Raw genomic sequence first — 27961 nt, 5'->3', positions numbered from 1 at the left:
TGTGCTTTAAACCACTAAGGCACCTCCAACTCTGCGTTGATCACGTAACTTCAAGGAGGCTGTGCAAAAAGCTCATTCTCTTCATCTTTAGTTTTAATACAGTGTTTCATATTCTTAAATACATTTTCTTTGAATCAGCATATGTTTACAAGTTGGGCAACATAGGGGCCTTGTTTTGCAGCCAAACCTGTCTCTTGCAAGTCCTCCAACTTTATTTAGCAGCTGTAATGAATAGCTGGAGTACTCCTTCAAGCATTTTATAATCTTTCATCATGACTTACAGTTCAGTATAGCCATAACATAACATAATGTAACATCTTCATTTGATTGTGTCCGATTAAATGTATTGACTGTATTGACTGTAGGGCTTCACGCAGTACGGTTGTGTGTTGTTGCTGTGTTTATGACCTTCCCGGTGTTGAATAATGATGATGAACTCATGCGTGGTATTTTTCATGCACCTCAATATAATGAGAGTAAATACATGTCACAGCTCCGAGCCGCTCTCCTGGGACCGGCGCTGCGGTGGGAAGCTCCACCACAGGGTTAAAGGTACAGTAGCGTGCGTCAGCTGATGCGTAGCGTCACGTAACGAGCGCGGGGGGAGGCAGGTCCTCGCGCGGAGCTGCTATAGCTGCAGCTTCCTGCCCGCTGCTGCTCGCGACGAACGGCTCGCTCTCATCACTGATCATGTGCCTCGCGCTCTGGCTGCCTCCGGCTCCGCAGCAGGAAGTTCGCCTCCTTCTCTCCCCACTGCTTCTCCTTTCTCCCACGTCTTGACAGCAGCACTGACAGCCTCATTTTCTCCTCTTTTCCCCTCTCACCTCCCCCTGTGCCGGGCGTGAGAGCTGAGAGAGACCGGCGGCGGACACCGGCAGAGGCCCATTCCGCCCCGCTCCCTCCTCCTCCGGCCAGGAAGAGCGGGTCATGGAGGCCCCTGTGACGGAGAAGGAGCCGTCGCCGATGGACAAGTCCATGCCTCTGCCTACCTTGAGCCCGGCCGTGCCCCCCTACGTCACTTTGGGCCTGACGGTGGCTTACACCGTCTTCTACTCCCTCCTCTTCATCTTCGTCTACGTCCAGCTCTGGCTGGTCCTGCGGTACCGACACAAGCGCTTCAGCTACCAGACCGTGTTCCTGTCCCTGTGCCTGCTGTGGTCGGCCCTGCGCACCGTGCTCTTCTCCTTCTACTTCAGGAACTTTGTCACTGCCAACACTCTGGGGCCCTTTCCCTTCTGGCTACTCTACTGCTTTCCTGTCTGCCTCCAGTTCTTCACACTCAGCCTCATGAACCTCTACTTTGCACAGGTGAGTTATGAAGCAGGCTTGGGACAGGGTTTCATATACTGAACATGTGTGTTAAAAGTCTAAATTATTATTTTACTTGGATGTTTGAGCTTCGCTGTGCAGAATAAAGTGTGAGCAGCACCTGAAGCCTGTTTTCACATCATCTGCTGGAGGGAGAAAGTTACTCTGTGCTCACTTTGAATCTCAGTTTAAGATGTATATGAAGGGCAGGACATCACCCGCGTGGAAGATATTATTCATAGAGTCTGGATTTTATAGATTATAGATAGAAAATAATGTAATAAGTCACCTGACACTCATCACCAGTTCCCTGATCTCAGTGTGTGTTTTTTAAATGTCTCACTTTCTCCTACCAGCTAACCAGCAAGTGTTTTCTTGAGAATGGATTACTGTTGATTAATTTTCTGTTAATCAACTAATCATTTCACATCTAAATATGAATATTTTTTCCAATGCCAATACATATAAAAAACATGTATTGAATTATATAACGATTTAGCTGATATATTGAACTGTTTTACACCAAAAAGGATTTAAAACGAAACCTTTAATTATGTGACTTTTAAACAGAGTTTGCTAGGGATGTGCAATATGACCAAAATCTCATAGCTTGATATAGATCATTTCATATTCAGATAACCACACATATCACCATATAGCACATTATCTGTAAATTCAGTGAATGGAATGCAGCATAATTATAAAGTAAAGTGTGGGTTTTCTGCTCCATCTCAGACCTTTCATACCATGCCTTCATGCAAATTTCCTTGAAGAATTTTCTGAATCAATAACATGATCTGATAATAATGACATCAACTTTAAATTATTGCTCAGGTGCACCTGTTACAACAAATAGCAGAGGACCCTCTGAGGACTGTCCAGTTAATATAACCTGTTGCTATCAGTGTAACACACTGTCATTCAAATCAGCTACAAAGTATGTTAATGCAGTGAATCATTCCTCCGTCTGCTTACGTGATCCAAATACCAAATAATAGCTTCTCTGGCCTCTACCTACAGTTTATTTTTAGCGTAATCCTCTTGTGCTGCTTTGAGTCACAGTTGTGGGTTGACAGTGAGGCACAAAGCATTACATGTGGCCCTGCGCTGTGTGACCATCATGTATCTAAAACTGCTGTTTTTCAGCTGCAAGGTTCCTGTTTCAAAAGAAAGGCTTGTTGTTCCGCAGAGAGAACACAGAAGTGAAAATTGGCAACTGAAATAGCATGACACATTTGCATGATGCAGGACTTGATTTCTGTTCGCAGGTTGTTTTCAAGGCGAAGTCGAAATATGCACCAGAGCTTTTGAGATACAGGTAAGATCAGATTTCATTTGCCATTAAATCATTTTTTTCTAATTTGGCAAAAAATGCATGAACTGTCTTCACTAAAGTAATGAAAAAAACAGCTAAAATTTGGTCGAAAGCAATTTTTGGGGCTAATATGTTTCTCGTTTCCAACCCGCAGGCTGCCGCTGTACCTGCTCTTCCTGTTCATCAGCCTGGTGTTTTTAGTTGTGAATTTAGTATGCGCCCTGCTGGTGAGGATGTCCTCTGCAGAAGCCCACACCATTGTGCTAGTGAGGGTCGCAATCAACGACACGCTTTTTGTTCTGTGTGCCGTCTCGCTCTCCCTGTGTCTTTACAAGATCGCTAAGATGTCACTGGCCAACATTTACCTGGAGTCCAAGGTAAGAAGGGCTTCCCTGTCCTGTGCAAGGAAACTGTAAAAGAAGGACGGGTCATTACGTCATGATGCCAGCATTCTCATGCTCTGCTTGCTTCCACTTCCATTGAAACCTATGGGAGACGCATGGAGACGCATACAAAAACCCAACATATCTAGGTCATATGACCTTCGATGGAGAAATGTGTCCACCAGAGAGTTGGCTACTGACTGTTTTTTCCAACTGTGCACATTTGTTTCTTTCATCACAAAATTATGTAATAAACAGTAATAATGTAATGTCAAAAACTGTAGACTACATTACATAACGTTTGCTAATGGGTCCAGAGTAAATTTGGTTAGGGTGTTATCACAGTTTAGCTAACTTACTATCATTAGTCTGCTAATAACTTCTATCACATATGCATAACACTTTCCTGTCTGTTACAAATCTCGCATAACATCAACCTAACTTGCATCCAAACAAATAATTGAATTGACATACAAATCAAAAGAAGTATACCCTGAAAACACACAACATTAGCTAAATAGCAATGCACCTATATATGTATATATATACACACACACACACACTGTATGTACGTATGTATACATACACACACACACATATATATATATACATAAATAAACATATAAATACCAGTGCATCTACCACCCAGATACCTAACCTATGAAAGAAAGAGGAGAGTCGAGGGAGTGTTCTGACCATTCACCATCTATCTGAGCTGAGGGGTTTCCAATCTGGCACCAGTGTGCGTTCATGCGCTATACAGCGGCGTTACACTTCCTTCTTGTACAGTTTCCTTGGTTCAGTGTGGCGCTGAAGGTTGAAATCCAATTTGAAAAGGGGATCAAAAGAATACAAGTGGCTTGTGCTTTGTTTCATCAGGATTTGTTTCAGTGACATTGAAAGGTATTGTTCGCTGCATAAAGCACTGTTGTGAGGAGATGCACATCTCCATGTAATTTATGCTTTGTGCATAGTGATTGTTTCCTAGCAACACCGTGTTGTTCTTATGCGTGACTGGTTGTACTGCGGTGCATTCACAAACTGGAAGTACAGCACAGTATGTTATTTCACACTGAACAACAAAGCGACAGGTGCTGAAGAACTGTCAGTGGGAAGAAGTCGCATCTGATACTCAGAATGTGTTGCTTTTAAAATGTACAGCTATTCGTAGTTCTTAAATGATTTCACAAACGCATCATCACATCATGTCTCGTTTCATCGTGAAGGGTAGGCTTATGGTTCTTAATGCAACTCTTCAACTGTGCAGGGGACGTCAGTGTGCCAGGTGACAGTCATAGGAGCCATCGTCATCCTCCTGTACTCGTCCAGGGCCTGCTACAACCTGATCGTCCTGGGACTCTCAAACAAGAGTATCAACTCCTTTGACTACGACTGGTACAACGTTTCAGACCAGGTGAACCTCCACAGGTCATACTGCCTTAAAGTAATAGCTGGACATTTTGGGAAATGATCCGGCACTCAGATCTGTACAGTGAATATGAGGCTCCAGCCAACAGCCAATTAGCTTAGCTTTTGTCCCAACTATTCTTTTAAGTAATATGAAGATTAACCTTTTCCTTGTGAAAAACAATGCTTTTTTTGGTTGTTTGTTTTCAGGCAGATTTACAGTCGACTCTAGGCGACGCCGGCTACATCGTCTTTGGAGTGATCTTGTTTGTGTGGGAGCTGCTCCCCACTTCTCTCGTAGTTTTCTTCTTCAGAGTTCGACAGCCTAACCAAGACAGGGTGAGCCAGCTATTACCCTCAGCCAGCGGTTTCCAACCTGGGGGCCAGGAATTCTCTCAGGGCTCACAAGATAAATCAGAAGGGTCGTGAGATGATCTATAGGACGGCAGATTAATAAATACTGCTGTTCAGCCACACAAAATGTCTTTTTTCTAGTGAAATATTGGACAGTTTGGTCGTTTCAGGCCTCTAAAATTTTGTTTTTCTCTCTGGTGAAACTTCTGACAGGTCATATGCAACATGTGACAAGGGGTCGCAGGTATATTTTAAGGGGTTGTGACCTGAGCCATGAGACAGTTATATGAAATACAATGTAAAGGATTTATAATGTAAAAAACTACCATTTTTGTTCGTTATGGTATCTTGTGTTAATTGTTGTTTGCTGGTCCTGCAGAGTGGCTCTGGCCTTCCTGGTCACATCTTCTCCTCTAGGGCTTATTTCTTCGACAACCCACGGCGTTATGACAGTGACGATGACCTGGCCTGGAGCGTCATGCCTCAGAACATCCAAGCCAGGTAAAAACACCATCATCTAAATCACCATAATGCTGTACAAGGAGTGTGGGGAAAGGTAGGGGGGGGTCATCCTGCGTAATGTAACAGATGTTTGTTTCTCCAGTCTGGCTGCTGACAGCTACGAGTGGGGGAGCCAGAGCAGCGGCATCGGCGCCTACATCGGAGAGGACGACAGTTACCACCTCCCTCCTCCTCCAGAGGAGCTCAGCCATTACTGACTGGAGTTCACGGTGACTCCTGCTGACCTGTGGCATTGTGTTTTTATTTGTATATTTTTGCACAGTCTCTCTTCGTGGCAGAGGCACATGGGCCTGAATGCCGCCCTCTACTCGATACATTCAGTTTTCTATTTTGTCTACAGAAGATGAACTAACAGACTTTACTCTCGGCCAGTATATAAAGGTCCACTAATGGGACATTAATTTTGCACACTCCTTGTACAAAGTATGATCTAATTTTGACTGCTTGTAAACATTTTCACTGTATAGTTTATATTGAATACTGCTTAATATATTTCCTGACTTTTGTAATATGTACTGTATTACTATTTTATGTACTGTTCTTTTTCATACAGATGTTGTTTATATAGAGGAGTTATTCATTTAATTCATATTAAAAAGTTTAAATGCTATGAAAAATGTGGGGAAAAACGTTAATGCCAGCACAAAAGTAAAGCCTTAAGCTGAGCTAGTTTTCAATGAGTTTCTCCTGCATGAATCACATCCTGTCAGAGATCAGGTACATAAGTAAATCTTCGAATCCTGAATCATGCCGCAAATAGGTTTACATAAAGCGGTTTAGCATTGCATAATAGCTCTATAATAAAGTGCTTGCGGGATATTAATGACTGCTGCATGAGCATACAGATTCTGGGGCCTGGAGACCTTTTGGCCTGATGGTAATTCAGCTCTGAGTACAGGAAAGCATCTCTGAACACAACCAGATGAATTCACAGCAGCTGAAAAAGATATACTCTGCATTCCCGTAGGAATTTACTACCCGGTCAATACACTAAAATGTTTAAATCATTACTGAAATAGTGCAATAGTGCAACATTTTAATTTTGTCTTATTTTCAGTCAGTAATCACTGACAATGCTACAGACAATATTGATAGGGGGATTTCGCTGTTAAGTGCTTTTTTTCTCTTAGTAAAAGTGTGAAAAATTGCATTTTCTTACTTTAGTATTATCATTATTTCTGTATCTTTGGGTCCAGAAAAATAAAACAATTGCTGCAACACACTGCAGGCCTGCAGAGGGCAGCATGAAACCGCATGTAGGGACATGCAGTAGTTGACATACTTCAGTGTCCTTAGACCACAGGTCAGATTTATGTATCTTTTTCCCTTAATCAGCGCTAATTCAGATAAACCTTTGTATTCAGAGAAAGTAGTAAAAACATCATCAGTCATCTACTGTGCTGCAAATGAATGGATTCCAACTAAGACCAATGAATTTCTGTCAGAAAAGGGGTGTTTTTAATTCAGATCATTCCTCATATTATTGCAAACTCAAGCACATTTTGCCATACAGTAGCTTATAACAGCTGATTCCATGTGAAAAGCATAACACATTAAGCATATGCAGAACACTGTACCTTTAAGGAATTAACTGCAAAAACAAATATGCAAAAGATGTAGATTCTCTGAGCTTAATTCCTGCTTGAAGTGATTTTCCGAAAACGTCTGCTGTAATGTAAGCGTTCTTCACCGAAGAGGTGAATGGAAAAAAAAAATTCACACAATCCCTTTCAGTACAATGTCATGACATTCAAGGTCCGCTGGGTTGCCCCGGTTGCTGAAAATGAACATAAATCACTGTGTATTTGTTTTGTCTCCATGAACATGGATCTTCCACCCACTCAAGCAAAAGTCTGCTGTTTTGCCACGTAAAACACACACACACATGCTCTCAATAGGCCACTTTCTTAGGACAGAGCACTTAATGGCTGTTTGCAGGGGGTGCAGGCTTCCCACTAGCTGGGATCTGATGGTTTGTCGAGTTCAACCTTTACTCCTTTTTCTCCTGCACCTGCACACAAAGGAAACACAAACACACAAGAGATGATGTAAAGAGCCAAAAAAAAAACACTCAAGGCCTGAAAGATTGGGCAGTTTGTGCATCAAATCTTACCTGTTAAGTACTTTTCTTTAGCTCTGGCTCGCTCATCTGCATCAAAATACCAAACCGTGATGGCATACCTGCGGAGACGATTAGAACAATGAGTCACTGCGAAACAGACCAGATCATCTGATCGGTGTGGTGGACATGCTTGGATGCCGACCTGGTGGCAAAGGCGGGCTGAACCTCGTGAGGGTTCCGTCTGTCTGACCAGAACAGCAGCAAACGGTCAAATTTGGGCTCTATGTCGGCAAACTGGGCCTTTCCTTCAGGGAAGATTCGAAGAAGGCCACCGTGTTCCTGGAAGAGCAGAACAAGAAGAAACAGCCCCATCATGTATACAAATCAGGACAAAGCAATAGCAGGAAAGTAAAGAGAGATTGTAGGAAGCAAACACTAAGTGAAGCCTCCGCAGCGATCACATCTGTGGGTTCGATTCCTGTCATGTTCGTCCACATGACAAGGTAAACATGCAGGGCAAGGGGATGTCTTTTAAAAGCTGCATTTATCACTAATATAAATCATCCACTTAAATATATCTCATATGTGAGGCTTTTTAAATGATCAACATAGGACGACAATGTTAAGGAAAAGGGTTGTCCGACTCCAGGGGCTAGGAGGAAAGCTCAGGATCGGAAGCAGCAGCGGGGGGCGGCTTTCCTGTGGAGGGATAGGAAGAATAACTCACAGGAAAACTGCTCGGGCTGGATAAAGGACCTGGAGAGTGAAAAAGCAGATTGCTGCAAGCGTGCTGCTTAAACTCTCACACAGCTGATATGATAGGCCCCTCTCTTCACACGCAAACTAGCAGAGAAAAAAGTTCACACCCTTTGTTGGAGAAGTAATGCTATTCCCATTTATACCACGTTGAATGAGGGGGAATGCCGCTGGTGTGACTAAACTAAATAAAGCACAATAGGGTCAAGGAAGACAGGGCAAAGGTTTTTTTTTTTCTTTTTTTTTTTTTCAGCAACACATGACCACTGATGTTAACTGTGAGTGCATGTGGAGCCACATTGGTGGTAGCGTTCAGTGTGCAGGCCTGTATTCATGATGTATGGATTAGAGTGAACACAGGATGACCCTCGCCTGCACGACATGACCTTCTGACCCACATCAAGCAGACGGACTTAGAAACTCTGGATGGGTACAAGCAGCCAAACTATGCTGTTACTCTAAATGGACACTGACTAACCTTTTACGTTTTTTAAGATTTTTAAAATCTTACAAAGGCAAATGCACAATGGTTATAAAATCCACAGAAGTATACATTCCTTGCACTACTTCTTCTGATCTGCAGTGTAGTGCATCATTTGTGTGGGAACGGGTTTGGCCGTCACAGCAGGTTTAGGAGAATACTACTATGCACTGAATGCAGAGCACATTAATATAAAGTTCTATAATTAGCAATATCTAAACATAACACACTTTACATGTTTCTTTGTAACCCTTAACTGTTATGGTCCTTTAGACTGCTTTGAAATCAAACTGTTTTTGATATTGTTCAATTTTCGGCAATAGCCATTCTGTGTTATTTACATCTATTAGCTACCTCTCTTTCATGGTTTTCATTGTTAATGTACAGTCCATCATTCCCGCAAATTCAATTCACTTTAATTCAAATGGCCAACCTACACATGATATAGCAACAGGAAACAAGGTGTACCTATCATACACTGTTTCTTTTTAAAATCGTATTTAATTAAATCACATCATCTTATTGAGAATGGTCTCACTGTTCACTGTTTACCGTCCTACAGCCACACGACTCAGGATTCGGTTACTGCTAACTCAAACCCAGTATTTTCTACTGCAACTGGCAAAACACGGCAGCTTTATTTTGAAGAAGCCACATAAAACAAACTGTATCTGTGACAGTGGCTAGTGTTGATTGAGATTGCTCTTCTCACAGCATCTACACAACAAGGCAGAGTTTGCTTTTTGTCGGTGGATCGGCTTTAAACGTGGCAGGGAGTAATGATACAAGGCGAAGCAGCCACAGTGAGCTGCAGGCTGAACCTCCACCTCCTCAGCAATGTAACCAACTCCATATCAAACACACTAGCAAAAAGGGGAGGGGTGAGGGAGAGTATTCAGTTGGTTGCTATCTGCAACCTCACACCTAGACACCACTAAATTCTACACACTGGTCCTTTAAGGCACAAAGGCAAACATCACACCATCCGTAAAAAAGATAAAGATGAAAAGAGGAAGGCTTCTACAGCAGGATAATAATCCTAAACACACCTCAAAATCCACAATGGACTACCTCAAGAGGTACAAACCCAAGGTTCTGCAATGGCCCTTACAGTCCCCCGACCTAATTATCACAAAAATCTGTGGCGCGACCACAAAACAGCAATGTATGCAAGACGTTCCAGGAATCTCACAGAACTAGAAGCCTTTTTCAAGGAAGAAAGGGTGAAAATCTGCCAAATAGGAACTTTTGTTGAGAACTTAAACCCTAAACATTTCCATAAGCATTTCTTTTTTTTTGTGCAGTTTAAACCTTAAAGCACACTTTGCACCGGTGTGCTTATAACAGAAAGCAAACATCCAAGGGCTGACTCGTTTCCTTCCACTTTGATTTTTGCTTGTCTGTATATTTTTCCTCTCACCAGCATGGCTTGTTTCTTTTATTTTTGTCTCATGGGTGCATGGGGAACATTCAAAAGTTGTGATTGGTCATGCACTAGTGAAGTACATGATGTACCACACAGAAACTTTCAGGAGAGTTGAGAATACTGACTTGTTTAAGACTTCAATGATTATAAAGTGTTTATACGTGAAAGTAGTTATATACAATCAACTGTGTGGATCTACTGTGTAATCTGTGCTTCAAAATTAAAAAGTACTTCTTGATTTACAGTATATATACAGCTAACAAGACACCTATACAATGCAGTTTTGTTATGATTTCATATATAAGTGAGGCAGTGAAAAGACGTGATGCTGAAAATTGGGGGTAAATGACTTAATTACTGAACTGAACTAAACTTTCCAAAGTCATGTGTAGCCCAGAATAGACAAATGAACAAATCTCATTAATATTCAGAAAGATCACACTATTCCACTTGAAATTAATAAGCTCTTATTAAATATTACACATGCTTGTTTGAGATAGTTTAACAGATAGATCCAATAAATAAAGTTTACTTTGGCCAATAAAGGTATTTTCTATTTCACTATGCTCACACACCCTCTCGTGGCTCCCGCCATTCCTAAATTCTTCTGATTCTGGTCCTATCCTTAGTTACATTATTCTGCGCTGAACATTTCGCAATTTTTTCTGGATGCTGAGAGTTGAAAAATGTTCAACTCAACCAAACAATGGCACTCACCGAGATGTTACCTTGGCCACAAAATTTAATGAACCCACATAACAGATGGTCCGTCCTCTCTTCCTACATGCTTCAGCCTTACCAAGCACCTCAGGTGAAAAACAACAAGCTAAACATTGCCCCTCCAAAGCTCTCTCAAGTGCTCCCAGCTGGATGTTCTCAGAAGAGCACCTGGCGTTTTCAGCGGAGGAAAAACGCCCTGGTGGACACTGCCCTTAGTGGTAACACATACTGGTTACACATGTCATTCTCTCGTAGAACCGAAGTATCTAGGCAACCACATTTTCTAAAACACTGCTCATCACATGCCTAATAAACAGGCAATATGAGACCAGACTGAAACATCCATTGGGGTTCCAGAACATGGCTCATTTGAATAATTGAAGCTGGTGCGTGAACACAATAGAAATCATGCAGCAGTCTAGTTGATGAACACAAGGGCAGTATGACCCACCTGATGCACATTGTTACGAGTATCATCACGAAGAGATTTAGTACACACATAAACAAGCTAAAACTGTAATTGCATTGAACAAGTGCCAGGGAATACACCGGGGCAAAACACTGCTACAAAAGTGGGTCACAGGTTGGTCTGTATGACATTTATCAGCACCTCTTAGCTATAAAGAGGTGTGGTGTGTTAACAACACTTGTCCGTGTTTTCATTGCAATATGAGACACCTAATATACCCCAAACAGGTCAAGTCATTTGAACCCAATTTGCAGGTACATTGGTAAAAAATTAAACCAACTGCACCTGCTGGTTATTGCTGGTTATGTAATATGTCAAGGGACATCCTGAAAATCATGATAACAAATGCAAAACAAACTGCATCAGACAGCAGTCACAGGTTGAAATAAGTCGACTGGGACATGATGGACATGCAGTACATCAGTGCATGACAGAATTCTCAACATTAGTACTTGAGTTTGTAATGCTGATTCAGTAACTTCACATGTTAAGTATTTCTATTAGGTGCTGATGCTATTCTGTCTACCTTTCCATAGCAGAAAACAGGTAATAATGGTCACAATATATTTAGTAGCACTCATAGTCAAAGGACAGACTCATGCATGGCCTGCAATCTACCACAAACTAGCATCCAGAGGCAAAACAGAGTTTCCTGTAATTACGTAATTTTCATATGCAGGTCTAGAGGTCAAGCATGTGAGGAAGTCTGGAAGACATTCTACTGTCTACTTGTCTTGTACTGTCCGAAGAGAAGCATGAAAGCCATCGTTCCACCTTACACTTGCTGCTTTGTTACGGCTGTTACTTCCTCTATGCAGCATCCTGTTTATCTGTCTCATATTCAAGAGATGAGTTCCTGAACTACTTGTCAAATAACATTCATCGCTGAACACCTAAAGCACATTACAGTGTAGCCCACACTTTTTCTATCAATTCATGTTCCAGCAAAAATGTGGAGCCTGGCATGTGGTAAAAACAAATTTGTGGAAAAAACAAATGAGTTCATTTGTGCTTTTTAATCTCTAATTTCTGTCAGTTTCTCTGGCAATAGGAGCTAGATAATAGTCTGTTGTGACTAGTCTGGTCAGCCAGGGAGGAGCACCCAGAGCATTAGCAGAAGGCTAGCAGCTGTGTTTTGGCATTGAGGTGCCTTCAGCTACTGAATTCATCCCTCCACAGTAACATCAGTAGGTTAGGTGAGGTTAGCGCATTCAATACTGCATTCTCTGGACACGTCTTATACAACTGTGTATATGTGTTGTTTTTGCAGTACCAGCTAACTATGGCTACGCTCAGTTAGCTGCACATACAGTATATGGCATAGCTTATTTGCAGTGTAAAATAAAGAGTGAAAGTTGTCAGGGTGTGGACAATGCGATTTAATGAGATGCTTGGATTTAATTTAGCTTTGTGTTGATGCTGGATGGGGTTACATTTGTAGATATTCATAGTATTTTACTGGTTAAACAAGGATTGTGATATCTCTGACATCCCTAAAAGGCAAAAGAAGGATTTGCGGTGTGGCCCCTCCTCACCAGCTCAAAGACATTAGAAGTGCGACATAAAAATACTGTATATGGTCAAATGCTGTTATGTTCTATTGACTTGTATGCACAAATTGTTAATTCCAGAGCATGGATTTCTTTCAATTATTTCCCTCAAGAGACTTGCAAACCTTCCAAAAAATGTTTTAGAAGTCATTGAATCTGCACTGAAACTGAAAGCATGGCTGTATTCAAGTTTTCAAGACACAAATGGGGCAGGTAGGTAGTAGGCAAGTAGTAGTAGCAAGGTTCATTGGCTTTATCAAAGTCAATATATTTGACCTTTACCGAAATATTCCTTCAGCAAAACACAACCAAATAATGCCTCAGGTTCATCAAAACACCAGGATTATTTGAAATGCTTATTTGATCCATATATAGTAATCTTTTCAGAATAGAAACACCTCAATCTCTTTCTTCTGTCTGCTCGTGAATGTACTTTCCTGCAGGAGGAACAATGGATGTGTGGGAGGGGGCGCTCTTCTCCCTGATTGGGTGTGGCTGGATTAGCAGGATTCTCTGTGTTTTAATGGGATTATAAACAGAGAGAGTGGCCGAACAGCACGTACTGACACGTAACCTCTACCAGTGACTTTGCTCGGGTGTGGAATAAAGCAGGATGGAGAGTGATGAGCCTGCCATGGAGACAAGAACTACACTGACTTGTCATATGCTTGTGACAGGAAGTCCAAATGGAATATGAAAACCGGACACATGGCCTATTTACAAATTATTTTGTTTTGATGGTTACTTCAGTGATAAAATCAAATCACAATTGAATCAAGCAAAATTAGAAACAAGCAAATGAGAAACATGAGAATTTAATAAAGTTCAAATTGAAATCATTTAGCATTAACGAACATTATTTCCTTCCCATATCACTCACATACCTTGGCAGTCCAATCTTTATTTAGGTAATATATGCATGTGACACACCGTCCATCACCATTGGGGTTATCCACATGGCGCACATATCCTGTTCCGTTTCCAGGGTAACATGCCACCATTGCCTGAAGACAGGGAGATGAAAAAGCATGATTAGTAAAAGCCGATACGTTGTGACAAAAGCATAAACTTACGCATACAATGCCTACATCTCTTAAGTGTCATTAAAAAAGAAAAAGAAGTGGCGTGAACCTAAAGAAGGAAGAGTCAAGATCGAATTAAAATTGCGCATGTTGGTGCAAAGGCAACTGCCGGTGTGAACAGTCAATCAGAACTGGGGCCGTGGAAGCAGGTTGGATTGCCTTTGCTGGCCTGTGATGTGGATGCATCAGATGGTCTTGGCACAGTCAGATTGCATTGTCCTTTCCTCACCTGCACCAGTGGACGCTTACAACAGCTGCCTCATTATAAACTTGAAACTAGCGAGGAAACAAACCGGAGATATCGTGCTGCATGTCAACTTCCCCTTGCCTTTTCCTGCTCTATTAAGACTCACATGATCTGCCTGGGTGTTGGCAGTGAACCCCTATGAGCTCTTGTAAACGTCCTGGTGTAAACAGCGAGCGCACTCATACAGCACAGAAAATCCTTTGGAAATAAGACACACTCACAAGTGGTGACTCGCACACTGCCGGGAGGATTGTGACAGGAACACTCTTCAGAAATCAGACTTGAATGGGAGACATGATGTCAATTCAGAAGAACCTGAAAATTTGTCCTCATCATCTAAAATCACTCAGTTTTTATGCTGCCTATAGTATATTGATTGATTTCTTATATATAGTATATAAGAAATCAGACCATAAGCACTGGAAATTGACAGCCAGCCCTTGTGGGACACCATGCAAGTGCATGTGTTTTCCGACTTGAAAGAAGAGCTGAGGTGAGGAGCAAACGTGCAGAGGGCAGATTCAGCCCACATAAACCGTGTCTAAGCAGTGATATGACAAACAAAAGGCAAGTTCCTCCACATTCTTCCATGCACTTGGATCAACATAAACCATAGCAACATTATTATAAACACTCACAGCAGACTAAACTCCTGCCACGCTTGGTCTTGTGCCAATATGATGTCAGACTCTGTTTGAATCTTGAAAAGCTATTCTGACTGAAGAAAAATGATTGGATACACTGCATTTCAAAATATTTGGACTTGAACAGAATGAATTAAGACTATGGAAGCCACATACATCAGTCCACACACTTATGGAAAGGTTATTTTTATTAAGCTAGTCTTGCAATGCTCAGTAAGAGTGAAAAAAAATTAAATAAATCATCCACATTACGCCTGAATCTTATTTTCCTGCGCATCTGACCACAGCTGCCTGCGTCAGTCCACACTGTGCTCACATCTTCTGAGTGATGCAGGTTGCCACTGGAATGCACAATATCAGGGCCTTCAAAGCCGAAAAACAAAACTCCAACATAAAGACAAGGGGGGAGTCTTGCCCCGCCTGCAGGACCTCACAAACTACTTTATCGATTCTTAAAAAAGGGGTGGGTCCCAGAAGAAAAGGCTGCTGGGAATCAAGGCGGGTGTGGGGCACACAAACTGACAAAGGGCTTCCTGTCAGTAAAACGCAATACTGCAAGCTTTTCTCTGTGTGTGTGTGTGTGTGTGTGTGTGATAGAGAGAGAGAAGACATTCAGAGAAAGCCGAGGGGTGGGGCTGAAGCAGAAGAGAAGAGTGAACTGCTGTAAACTTTGACTCCTGGCCTCCCTCCAGCGGGAGCAGTATTTTAATGGTTGTGCTACGTGCAGAGCGTGAGGAAGGTTGGCTGATCCTCGGCTATGTCACCCCTCCCACCCTTAACTGCTTGGCTCATGCTGCAAGGCTGGAGATGGGTAAACAGTCCTCTGCTAGGAAAAGTGTGTTTGTGTGGCCTCAGACGTGAGTTTGGTGTGTGTGTGTGTGTGTGTGTGTGTGTGTTAGTGTGTGTGTGTGTTTGGGGGTGGGCTGACTTAAGGTGTGAGAGCCTTGGCAGTTGACAGAAACTTGTACACAGCAGTTTCGACTTTCATGTCCTCACACTGGATAGCTGTTGAAACTCTATAAAGTTTTGGCCAGTGTGTAGCAAGGCCGGCAGCCGACTGGGCCTGTGCTGATCCTCCGCCGGGACCTAAGCATTGTGGGATTTTTATTATTATCATTTTATTATCTCTTTTTAAATGTAGCCTATTTTCAAGATGTTTTAAAAAACTACTGTGGGGCTGAAACACTTACTCACGACATCTGTTAGTTAAAAGGGAACAAAATATAGGAAAACAGCAGATCTGAGATAAGTGGTCTTTACCCTCATTGTGCGCAGAGTGACGTGCAACACTTGACATATCCAATTACTGCAATATAAAGTTTCCTAACAACCTCAGCTAGCTAGTAACAGGTAACTACTTCCTTTGTAATATTAAAGAAAAAGGTCAAGGAACCCTAAGCACAGCCGGCAAGCACCCCCCCTCTTCTGTAATGATGTTAGAACCAGAACAGCCGAGTATCGATAACACAAGTTTTACTTCAAGCAGTAGTGAACATTGAGTCACTGGATGGATTCCTGAAAAGATGATCAAGACTCATTGAGCCCAGCGATACCAGTTTAACTGTTATTCAAGGTTTTGATGATATGATAAGCAAGGTCTGGGTTTGGCTGGCTGGCTATATATAGCAGGTGCCTTTAGTTGAAACATGTTCACTTTTCATAACGTCTGTGCTTTTGTCAAAGTCAATTTTGTGAATTGACCAATCACAGCCTGGAAGGGGTGGGACACTGAAGAAAAAAAAGGTTGCGCTCCAGTAGTCTTTGAAATGTTACTCATTGTTATGCAGGAATGGTTTTGATTATTGACAAGTTACTACTTAGCATCAATAAGTTAGAGAATAATCGCCATTGTAGTTGCACAACAATTTAATGAAGGAACAAAACCTAGAAAAATAATAAATGTTGGCTGTGCAATTCTTAAACTGCTGCATTGCCCTGCTGGAATCAACATTATACTAGTGGAAAGCTAATATTATATATTAGTATTATACGGACATAATATCCCAAATGAAGTAGAAATTATAATGTCACACTACAGCATACAAAAGAGGGTGTCTACAAATCATCCAGAGAAAACACATGTAAAATGGAATACAGATCACCAAGTATCTATAAATGCCAGTTTGCCTTTCATGTGATCTGGTCATGAGGACCCAGCAAGCTGAAGAGCACAGCACAAGCAGATGAGACACCACTTTTGATCAAATCCTCAGTCAGAGAACCACAGATCGCTTGGAGCTAAAGCCTTGATGAAAAATGCAACATGCAGACAGCATCATAGCGCAGCTGTTTGTACTGGCAAAATGAGGAAGATTCTCAGATGAATCATGAAGGACACATATTACTACTGTATGTGCTCAGGCATTATAATCACAAATATTCCATTTGTCTGAATGCACCACACCAAACTCTAAATGTGATAAAGTCCTGACAGAAACAAATATTTCAATATAACCTGGTCTAAATGAATACCAGCCATCACAAAATGAAAACTTCTACACTGCAGGAGGGTTTGGTTCATTGCCATCTTTACCTCTGACCTTTATTCCTATTTGAGCGTCTGTTCTTCTCAGCCACTTACTCTTCCGCATTCCACGTTGGCCCTCATTAGGAGGTTGACCTCGCTCCCCGTGCCGTTTATTTACATTCCACAGGCATGGCTTTGGAGGCCGACTGGCGTTTACAGGCAAAGAGGGAACGAAAGCGAAATAGAGGTCATCAAACTGGATCACGGAGGCCTTCAGTAAGGCCAAATGAAAGGCGAACTTAACGCCACAGATGCACATTAGGTGAGCAGTCAAACAGTCGAGTGAAACATTAAAGGACTATTTCGGTGTCACCAATGTTTTGTTCTGTTTTCATTTGTTCCTGCATTACAGTTTATTACAGGTGCAGATGTTAATTTCAGACAAGTACTTATATGTATATGTAAAATATGTATTTTTGTTATGAGACACAGACTGCTGATAGAGAGGTTACAATGACTAAGTCACTGTTATATTCTTGATCAATCTGTTTTTTTTGGGCATCTACAAGAATTCAATAAGTCAATAACAGGAAAATGTATTTGGCTTAATCCCTTTATATGTGAAGTGGGAATCATAGACAGAGGCTCCCTCTCCATGAGAGAGACTCATTTGTTCCATGTAAGCTGTGCACTACTGTTTATTTTTCTTTCTCATTATCAATTTGCCTCAGACAACTGCAACTCAAAGCTCAAATAAATCAAGCTTGAACTGGATGGGACATGACAAGTGCAAGCAAGACTAACATTATTTATGTAAGGCTAGGCCCACAGATTTACTGTAAACTAAAACATACACCTTTGCACTTCTAAATTTTGCATTTATAATATAAGTTGCTATGGGGTTATTAAGTTACAACAGAAACACTACAGCGCCTTCTCCATACCTCAAGTGTTACCATGGCAAGTGCAAACAGGTGACTATGTTTGGATGCTGGCATGTCATTGTCTAATCAACCTAAATCAGACATGCAGCAGGTTTGTCATTCCATACTTTATCTAAATAACCTGTTGCATTAGAATAACAAAATAACTAGAAAGTCAAAGACTGGGGACACAGTGACCACCTTACCTGTTAAAACACAACATCTTCTGTTATAATGGCAAGAGCTTGAACTGACACTTGCTTCAGTGCAGTCAGTGGAAAAACAGAAAAAACACAGCTCAGCAGGCATACACAATAGCTTCAGGACAACTCCCATAGCATCGGACGCTTTTTACACAATTAGTGTTTTTGATGTCAACTACAGTGGTTGCCTAAGGATTTCCATCCTTTGCCCAAAATGCAAAACTCAACCATATGTTTACAGTTCTATGTTGAACAAAAACGTGCACGTGTGAATGATTCTGGGGAGCCTATACAGTGTGTTTCTGCTTCATCTGGCCATTTGTGGTGTGCATGCAGTTTTGTCACCACTGGCACAAAATCCTAAATAATGAAAATTCCATTATGAAATTAAATGGATATATAGAGCCATGCCAAGTGGTGTAAAAGTCAAGAAACAGCCCTGATGCTGCTCATGTGGGTGAAGAGGAATGTAACCAGGCAAAAAGGGCATGCTTCAAAACTGTTTTTTACGGCCTCTTTCCAGAGAGAAGTGAATGGTTAAACGTTTTTCAGTAACTAACTGAATAAGTGTGCCAATACCTAATCTAACTTGAAGCGAAGCGAGAACTACTGGCAGCTACGAGCGGGCGTGGTTTAGATGTGATGATAGTGCCACTGTTCGTTCGAAAACAACAATGGTGGCTTAGTCAACACAAAAACATGGCTGATCAGAACTAGCCATCACCCTAGCCCTCCACACTGCCCCCTCACACCTGGACCAAAGGAGCCTGAGAATGCTGTTCACTGACCATAGTGCAGCATTCGTACCACTGTGTCATCCAAGCTCGTCATCATGCTCAGAGACATGGGACCCAACACCACACTATGTGACTGGATTCTGATCTTCCTGATAGGCAAACCTAACTGGTGTGAAAAGGCACCACCACATCCCTCCACTCTGACTTTCATCACCAGCATCCCTCAAGGCTGCATGCTCAGCCCCCCTCTGTACTCTGTTCATGCACTACAGCGTGGCCACCCACAGCTCCAACACCATCATCAAGATTGCTGACGACACAATATTGGCCTGATCACTGGATGATGAGACGGCCTACATAGAAGAGTCAGAGCCCTGAAAGAAGGACACGTCCCCATCACTATCAATGAGACTACATGAAGAGCATCAGCAGCTTTCAGTTCCTCAGGGTCCACATCAGGGGTGCAATGAACGAAGCAAAAGCAGAGTAGGGTGGGTCATGACTTCATCGGCAGCAGAGCATAGAGGTGGATACAGGAACCAGGTGATGTAAAAGGTAGTCACTGCCTGGTATGGCAATTCCACCGCCCTCAGCTGTAAGACATTACAGAGGGTGATGAAAACTGCACATCACATTGCCAGGAGGGAGCAGCCACCCCTGGAGGTCCTCTGCATCCAACAGTGTAGGTGGAAGGATCATGTAAGACCCCTGTCACCCCAGCCACAAACTGTTTTGCCTGCTGCCATCTGCCATACAACACAGCAGCATCTGGTCCTGCACCACCACGCCCGGAGGACAGCTTCATCCAGCATGACATAATATGAACTTGAACTTGTCACTATGCTCACACCACACTATGTTACTATGACGATAAATCAAATGCTTTACCTCATTAACTTCATTTGATGCCAGCAGCACGTTTCAAGTAAGTTGGGACAGGGCCAATAAAAGACTGGAAAAGTTGTGGAAAGCTCCAAAAACACCTGTTTGGAACATTCCACACACACACACACACACACACACACATATATATATATAAGGATTGAATTAAGGGAGTTGCTTCATCAAAGATCTCCATCTGACCTCGTGCTGACCTGATCACTTGGAAGTAAACACTGATCATTCTGATGCTATCAGTATATCCCTGGTTCATGCACTGATGCGAGCCATGAACTGGGGTGGAGCAAAGAGGAAAAGCTGCAAGGGGTCTGCTCACTTCACAGAAGAGATGCTTATCCAAACACGAGTACAAACAGTTAGGATGGAGACCTTGTAGAGCAGGGGAGTGTGGGAACCAAGACAGTTTGGGCCCCAGCCCGGGACAGCTCAGTGTTTTATCTGTCAGACAGCGGTGCTGCCTCCAAAGGAAATCCATGTTTAAAGTAACGACCTAGTTTATTCTTTTCTTTTTACTGTAGGCTGCGAACAATAGAGGGACGTATACAGCAGCAGCACTAGCCTTCACCCTCAACATGTTGCAACGGAAACACAACCATAGTTTCTAGTATCATTACGCAAATACTCTATTGTGTACAGTTGTCAGCTTTGCAGTTCTTAGCACACTCTGCTGTTGTCTCCCAATGATCAACAAAAGATATATGAACAGGTTGAACTCTGACCTGCTTAAACATTCGTATGGAACAAACAGAAAGCTGGGATCTACTCACATAAACAGTCCTGCTCTTTCTACCCTTGCATTCGGATAAATCAGCACGTTTGGCAGAATGAAAGAGCATCTTCAAAACTGGTCCTGCTTCCAGTCAGGTGGTATCTACAGTACTGTAATAATATCTACAATACTGTGTCTGTTTTGTACAGTAACATCTTAGTGACTGCTTTGTCTGGCTGAATGGCTGCATCGTGCCTGTGTGTGAGCCAAGTGAGCTCATTCTGTAATTGGATCAGTCACTGATACTTCCTTGTTGCCAGTGGTAGAAGATTGAGCACAATAAGAAATATCACTTGAAAAACTGAAGAAATAGAAGCCATATCACGTTAAAGTGATTTGGTCGCTTTGAACAAAGTACTAGAGACAACACTTAATAGAAACTCTACATCAACCATCAGCTCATAGCCTCCCTTCATTCTATATAGAGGCATAGGAACAATTAAGTGGCTAATTATCATTAATTACTTCACTGACATCTTTCAAAAACATTTTGTATAGAACTGGTGCAATACAAACTATCCTAATCACTTTTTAAATTGTTTTGTAATTGCACAATTATCTTGATGTACTGCTCCACCGACAATAAATCATCCCTGTCTTCAACTCTACAGCTGCAAACAGTCAAAAACAGAAGACCTCTTTCCTCAAAGCTCCACTTGGAACAAGGCCAGGACCTACTTAGTAAAAGGAGAGATAAACATGTGCTCAAAGTTAGAATAAAATGTATCTGTATTTAGATAAATCCTTAAAATTCCCCCACTTCTGTGGACACCTGTTCAGATTATGGCCTCTGTAAATAATCTGAAACATCTAACAACCATGCAGCAAGTCACAGCCAACCACTGGCCTTCATTTATCTCTCTGGTATGCCGCACATACAACATTAGATTATAACAACAAAAAGGTAATTCAAACTGGCTGCAGGTCTGCTCATACTTGACCATGAACAATGCGTGAGCTTGTGCTCTGACTAAATCCAAAAATATTATGTTTATTCTTTACTGTATGATGGTAAAACAATAAGCAGGAAAAAGGTGGCATGCAAGGTGCTGCCTCTGGCATGTTGGTGTTGTAGGCGGAAGGAACGAGTGGCTCGCGCAGCCTGTAGCATAATGTATAGCTGGCTCCAACACTCAGAGGACCACCACCACATGACTTCCTCTAGCCTACTTACTCTATAGAGCTTTAAGATTTAGGTCAACGGTCAACTTCCTTATGAAAGCGCACATCCACAGTTGCTCTCTGAGATTACAAATGACGCAACAAATAACTCAACATTCAATGATATACAAACTTAAGTTGCTCATCATCGATCCCAATGTTATGTTAAACTGCTTTTTAGCATCTGCCAGTAGCTTTCAGTTAAAATGAGAGGTTTGGGTATATGGGAGAGAGTGACATGATAATATTACTTGTATACTGTGAGACAATACGTATGTTAAGATATCCCTAGCGAGGCCAACGCAGGCAATGTTGCAAAATTAGTGCAGGATTGTTTTATGGCAAATTAAGGATTTACAGACTCTTTTATCATTAGTGTGATAAAGTGCCTTGATTTGTAAGGCATTTAATTCATATTGGTATTATTGGCGTTGGTATTATTATTCAATGCATTAACTAAAGATAGTACTTACATTGGTATTTTATCTCAGAAACAGTTTTTCAATGACTTTCCACAACCTCTACTTTTTCCTCAATATATATTGCTTTTATTCACACTGCCCATCCCTCTGCTGTATTTTGGACTGTGTCAAATGACTATTTTCATTTGTGTTTAATCTGCTCAATCAATCAATTAATCACTTGGTCAGTAAAATGTCAGAATGTACTGAAAAATGCCAAACACAATCCCTAAAGCTCAAGGCGACATTATTAACTGTCTTGTTTTATTAGAGCAACAATTCATAAACCAAAGATTGAGTTTACTATCACCTAAAATAAAGAAAACCAGGAAATGCTCAAAACTGTAAGGCTGGAAGTGAGGAATGCTGAACGATATTTTGGCGATTAAATTTCTGACCGAGTCTTCACAGACATATAATTGACCCTCTTTTCACCTGTGATGGGATCTGGTAAGACGACAAACAATACACTGGTATTGTTACGTTTATTGCAGGGGAATTTATCTTTCCATGAATGTCCTTTTCTTCACATTGTAGAGTCATGCTTTAGACAAGCATGCAGCTGTCATCTAAATGTGTGCAGTGCTGTCTTATCAGAGTATGTCCATCAGGTGCACAAAATACTACAAACATCTCACTATTGTAATAGGTCGCATTACACTGTGAGGAGTTCAGTCCCTGAGGGCCAAATAATACAATATGTAAATCCTGTAATTACATTCTATACTAAGCTACAAAATGGCATGCTTGACAGACGTATCATACTATACAAAGGTTAGCCTTGTACACTAGCAGTAAGAATGTTTAGTATGCAGCCTTGGCTAAATAAGATACCATTTCAACATGCTGGACATACTAGGACTCAGTGGGCAGAAGTGAGTCAGTGACGGGACAGTCATGCCGCGGTTACAGAAATCTTTATATGTTCCCTGATAATGCTGTAATGGTATCAGTGAGCTTTCAACATGCTGGAGCTGCAGAGAAACAAACACGTCCTGCCGCCTGCGACTTCCCACAATGTTATCAAGTGAAAAAGGGAAATGGAAACAATGACATTAAATAACTATTTGGGCAAAATCTTTTTCCTCTATCTTTCCCAATGTGAATTGTGCTTGCATTGTGTTGTATCCCTTTGAGCCATTGATACTGGCGGCCTTCCATTTGCAAGTCACGCTGATTTTCGCTGGTCACAGTCCAGGCGTGCGTGTGCCAAGGCAACTAGGGCAGTGGGTGAGGAAGTCAAGTTCTCGACGGAGTTTGACTCAGCGGTCAGCTGCGAGAGCCCACTGACCACTCTCTGAAATAGCAAGCTTTCTGAAAAACGTTTTACGTCTACTAAGAACCGGCGAGGGAAAAAAAGACAACTGGACAGGATGAGCAGCCTAAAAATAACAGCGGATGGCAATCAGAGCTGAAGCACCTGAAGCGAGCAAAGGCCATGGGCTTCAATCCAACGTGTGTTCTTTCACTGCTAGAGCCCTTAAATGTCAAGCACTGAGATAACAGAACATGATAAGGTAAGGTGAGAAATTTAAAACAGTGACTACCTCAGTAGGGTTAGTTGGTGTTCGGGAACATTGTTTTATTATGTACTAATCCTAATCCTTTTAGGGTCTGACTTTTAACTCTCTCTACTCTGACCTCCTACACTGACCTTGTCCCACTAGCAAAGCCACGGCAATCTTCAAAAGCTGGATTTCCCAGCGTGCCTGCAAATGTTTTTAACTTTTTAACATATTTAAAAGCCAAATAAAACATAAGCAAAAAACTAATGTGAAAACAAAAACTGTAGACATGTAAGTGCACAAAGCTGCACATGAAATAACTATTTTAAATTCCTCTAAAATTGCCAGAAAAGACCTTGTGAGAAGGTAAGTTTACATGACATTAGACACAAGATTATTAACATCAATAGCCCTGCATTATAATGTTCAGTTTTTGTTCAAACTATTCTGAAGAGGTGCTGATTCAACTTTATCACTCTGAAGGCTTCAGTTTGTGGTGCTGCTGAATTGTATCATATTATAGGTGTTTATAATATATAGTCTTTCCTCATTCATAACATATATGGGTTGAACAAAAGCACCTCTAAAAACTGCAGCCTTCAAAAAAACATAAAGTTGATTTAATAACTCTCCACAAAAACTGATCATAACAACCTGTGTGAAGATAGGATTTATTGAAGGGCTGTTGTATTAGCATGTAAAAGGGATTCACCCTAACTGCAGTTCAGTGAAACTGTGACAAGTCTACTTCAGAGTATTTCCCCCAGAAGGGGAGGAAGAGGGGGGAGGCCCAGCGCAAGTCATCTCCTCCTGGGTCAGTCTCATGTCACAAGGTCATAGTGGCTTGATCTAGTAAAAAGAAAAGTCACAGGTCACACGCAAACAAACAGCCACGCTGGAGCACGGTTGATTTTGCTTCGAGGTTGTGTAGGCTGCTTCTTTACAACAGCACGCAGCAGTTAGAAATGATTACCAGGGTATTGGGACAGCTTGTTCACTGTCATCAAAGAAACCAACCTGGAAACAAGACTACCCATCATTTTAGACATTTTCTTAGAAAACACACGTCAGTGAAATAGAAGCTGCAGTCTTTCCTCTCCCACGCACTGCCAACCTTGAAACATGCAGGTCTTCCTCTCAACGTAGGAATGCTCTTTCTAACCAATTGTATGTCTCTGTGTGATACTGAATTGGATTTATCACTGCTGCAAAGCTCTTTTAGTTTGCTGCCTCTCTACATCGAGGTCAGAGGCTGCAGTCAGCTACAGAACAGCCTCCATGTAGATGATTCAGCAGCACAGTTCAGACTTCATACAGCCTTCATACACATCCTGTCCATTTACTGAGAACAATGAAAACATTGACATCAGCATACACCTACAGTATGTAACATTTTTGATAAGTGTGAATAGTATGGCTGTAAGTAATGATCATGTTCACTAGTGATTAATCCACAGATTATTTTGACTATTTATCAATTAATCTTCAGTCTATAAAATGTGAAAAATTGTCATCACAAGAGTCCAAAGTGATGTTGCTTCTTTGTCCAAACAACAGTCCAAAACCCAAAGACTCTTCATTTGCTTATCATAAATGATAGAGTAGAGCAGCAAATCCTTACATTTAGGAAGGTGAAACCAGCAAACGTATGACTTTTTTGCTTGGAAAAATGACTGAAATGATTAATCAATTATCATCATAGTTGGCAATTAATTTTCTTTCTCTTATGCAGCAGCATGTGTCTGTCAGAGTTGCATGACCTGGAGAACATGTGCAGAGGGTTATACAGTCCTGCTGTGTCATTATGCTTGTGCATGTCGCAAGTACACACTCAGCTGAAAGTTTATTAGGTTCACATAGTATCTGAAACTAATGCAGCAAAATCCAACGACCCTGTAGAGCTGAAATTATTTAATAATTAATCAATTGATTGATCGACAAAACTAATCAGGAACAATCACTTAAGTTATTTTTGAAGTAAGAACACCAAAATATTCCTAGCTGCACGTTCTTAATTGTTGGGATTTTCTGCTTTTTCTGTCTTTTATGATAGTGAAATGAATATATTTGGATGATGTCCTGTTGTTCGGACAAAACACACAATCGTAAAGTGTCAACTTGGGGTTTTGGAAATCATGAACTTCTTTGTCTGATGAACCAGACAATTAATTGAGAAAAAGATCTGCAGTTGAAGCTCAACAGCCCTACAGTAAATCCAACCTTCACGACCGTTGTAATGTCCACATTATGTTGAAATGTCTCAGGGAGGTGCTGATTCAATTTTTTGTCCAAGCTTTTTTTTTTTTTTTTAATCACGGCTAGACTGATTATCAGAAACCCCCCTCAAACCACAGCCTCTATAAGGAGTGCACAGTTGAGTCAGCACCTCTCTGAAGAGGTTTCAACCAAATCTGAGCCTTACAACCTCAATGAAGGTTGGACTTATTGCAGGACTGTTGTATTAGTTTTACATGAAATAAAATGAAAACTGAGTGCAGACCCTGAAAATTATACCTGGCATTGAGTCTCACAGTAGCGATGCATCCTGTATCAGCACTCAGTTATCAGTTAGTTCCTAGTCTGATCTGTGGAGCAAAGACGCCTAGAAATGCACAAATATTGATTTGGCTTCATTTGTTTTGGGTTTTTTTTTTTTTTTTTTTTAGCCAAGCAATGATTCATATATTCCTGATGAGGCATCTCGGTGTGCGTCACATTGGGACACGCACTGCAAGCCAGTGGCTTTAAAGCATGAAGAATAGCCTACATTCAGACTGCTGGCCGTGTTTCCACCAGATGCCATACTTACTTTTGTCCTTCCATTTATTGTGTAGTTTCCCAGTTTGCCGTTACAATGTCTTATCAGGTCGTCCATGCGACTCATTAGAAAGCGGATCTTCTCGCAGCCGGCCTCCCTCCCCTCTATCCACGTGATTTTGTCACCTCGGATGTCTTTAGTGGAGTCGCTTTTTTGACTAACTAGCTGTCCGTCTGTGAACTTGCCCGTTTTGTGCAGGGCTTTGACATTCTCCAAAATGCCTAGCCCAGTCTCTGCTCCTAAAAAGTTGTCCACCACACAGATGCCGTGCTTGTTCATACACGGGACTATGTACTCCGTGGCAAGTTTCTGTGGGGATGAGCTAGTCTGTCCGTTAGGTGTGGCGGTGTCGTTGGACCCGTCCTCACCCGGTCTGTCGCCGACCCCAGGTGCTTCTGTGTTTGTGGCTGGTGGTAAAGAAGCACTGTCCGCCTGTTCGGGGCTTATCGTTTCTCGGTATTTCTCCGGTTCCTTGTCGTCCCCCGACGGCGGAGTCGGCTCGGGCTTATTTTTGGGAAGCTGCGCCTTGTCCGCCTCCTTACAAATGAGCTTGTGTTTCTTCCAGTGCTGTTTCTGGTGCTCCTTGCTGCAGTAGAAGGAACTCCGGCACCTACCACACTTGAGGAGGTTCTCCATTTTCCCACAAAGTTCACAGTACTGTCGGTCTCGTTCCAAATCGCTCTGCTGCTTCTCCATGTTTGCAGCCACAACGGGTGCGCTGTGCCTTTAATTCCGATCCTTCACACGCGCCCTGCTAACCGACAACTTTGGAAACGATCCACTGCCACTGCCACGCTACACCGAGCGAGACGGAAACGTAAGACTCAATACCTCGCCATTTTATCTCCCGTACTCTCGCTTCACATCTTGTATTAATGAAATAACACAACGTGTGGCTTGGGTCGGACATTTCGGGCTGGGTCTTCAGGAGGCATTTCAGCAGGCTAGCTATCGGTCCGGGGGTAGAGCATGGCGCCGCTCAGAGTGCGCTCAACCTCTCTGTGGTCCAGCCTGCTCTGACGTCCACACACAAGCACCGCCCATCTCCAGCTGCCTTCACAGGCCGTCGGACACACGAAAATTAATAAAACGGCTCGAAACACGTGGAACAAGTTAATCGTTGTCATGACAGGTCACCAACAGGGAGTGTGAAAAAGTCCGCCTCCGGTCAATCAATAAAACAGTAGTATATGTCATCTTTACTCGAGCCGACGGCTTCAGTCGTGCAGCCTCAGTGATTATTCATTATAATCATGTTCACTGACATATAGGCAGTGATGGCAAGGAAATT

General features: G+C 42.0%; 2 protein-coding genes across 2 annotated transcripts; one reads left to right on the top strand and one right to left on the bottom strand.

The window, feature by feature from the left end:
- Positions 1 to 670: 670 nt before the first annotated feature.
- gpr137ba (G protein-coupled receptor 137Ba) lies at positions 671 to 6330 on the top strand. The gene is made up of 7 exons (XM_041947348.1): positions 671 to 1308; positions 2577 to 2626; positions 2778 to 3000; positions 4274 to 4420; positions 4624 to 4752; positions 5147 to 5268; positions 5372 to 6330. The coding sequence occupies exons 1-7, from the start codon at positions 928 to 930 to the stop codon at positions 5484 to 5486; spliced, it is 1167 nt and encodes a 388-aa protein (XP_041803282.1). The 5' UTR covers positions 671 to 927; the 3' UTR covers positions 5487 to 6330.
- A 414-nt stretch (positions 6331 to 6744) lies between these two features.
- egln1a (egl-9 family hypoxia-inducible factor 1a) lies at positions 6745 to 27659 on the bottom strand. The gene is made up of 5 exons (XM_041947407.1): positions 26662 to 27659; positions 13638 to 13757; positions 7554 to 7690; positions 7403 to 7470; positions 6745 to 7300 (listed from the first exon to the last, which is right to left on the bottom strand). Exons 1-5 carry the CDS (start codon positions 27364 to 27366, stop codon positions 7245 to 7247), a joined length of 1086 nt encoding a protein of 361 aa, XP_041803341.1. The 5' UTR covers positions 27367 to 27659; the 3' UTR covers positions 6745 to 7244.
- Between the last annotated feature and the right edge of the window lie 302 nt (positions 27660 to 27961).

This window comes from Chelmon rostratus, chromosome 11 (assembly GCF_017976325.1).
Source record: "Chelmon rostratus isolate fCheRos1 chromosome 11, fCheRos1.pri, whole genome shotgun sequence".
Classification (NCBI taxonomy): Eukaryota; Metazoa; Chordata; class Actinopteri; order Chaetodontiformes; family Chaetodontidae; genus Chelmon; species Chelmon rostratus.
The sequence above is the reverse complement of the archived record's forward strand: the minus strand, read 5'-3'. Positions and strand labels throughout refer to the sequence as shown.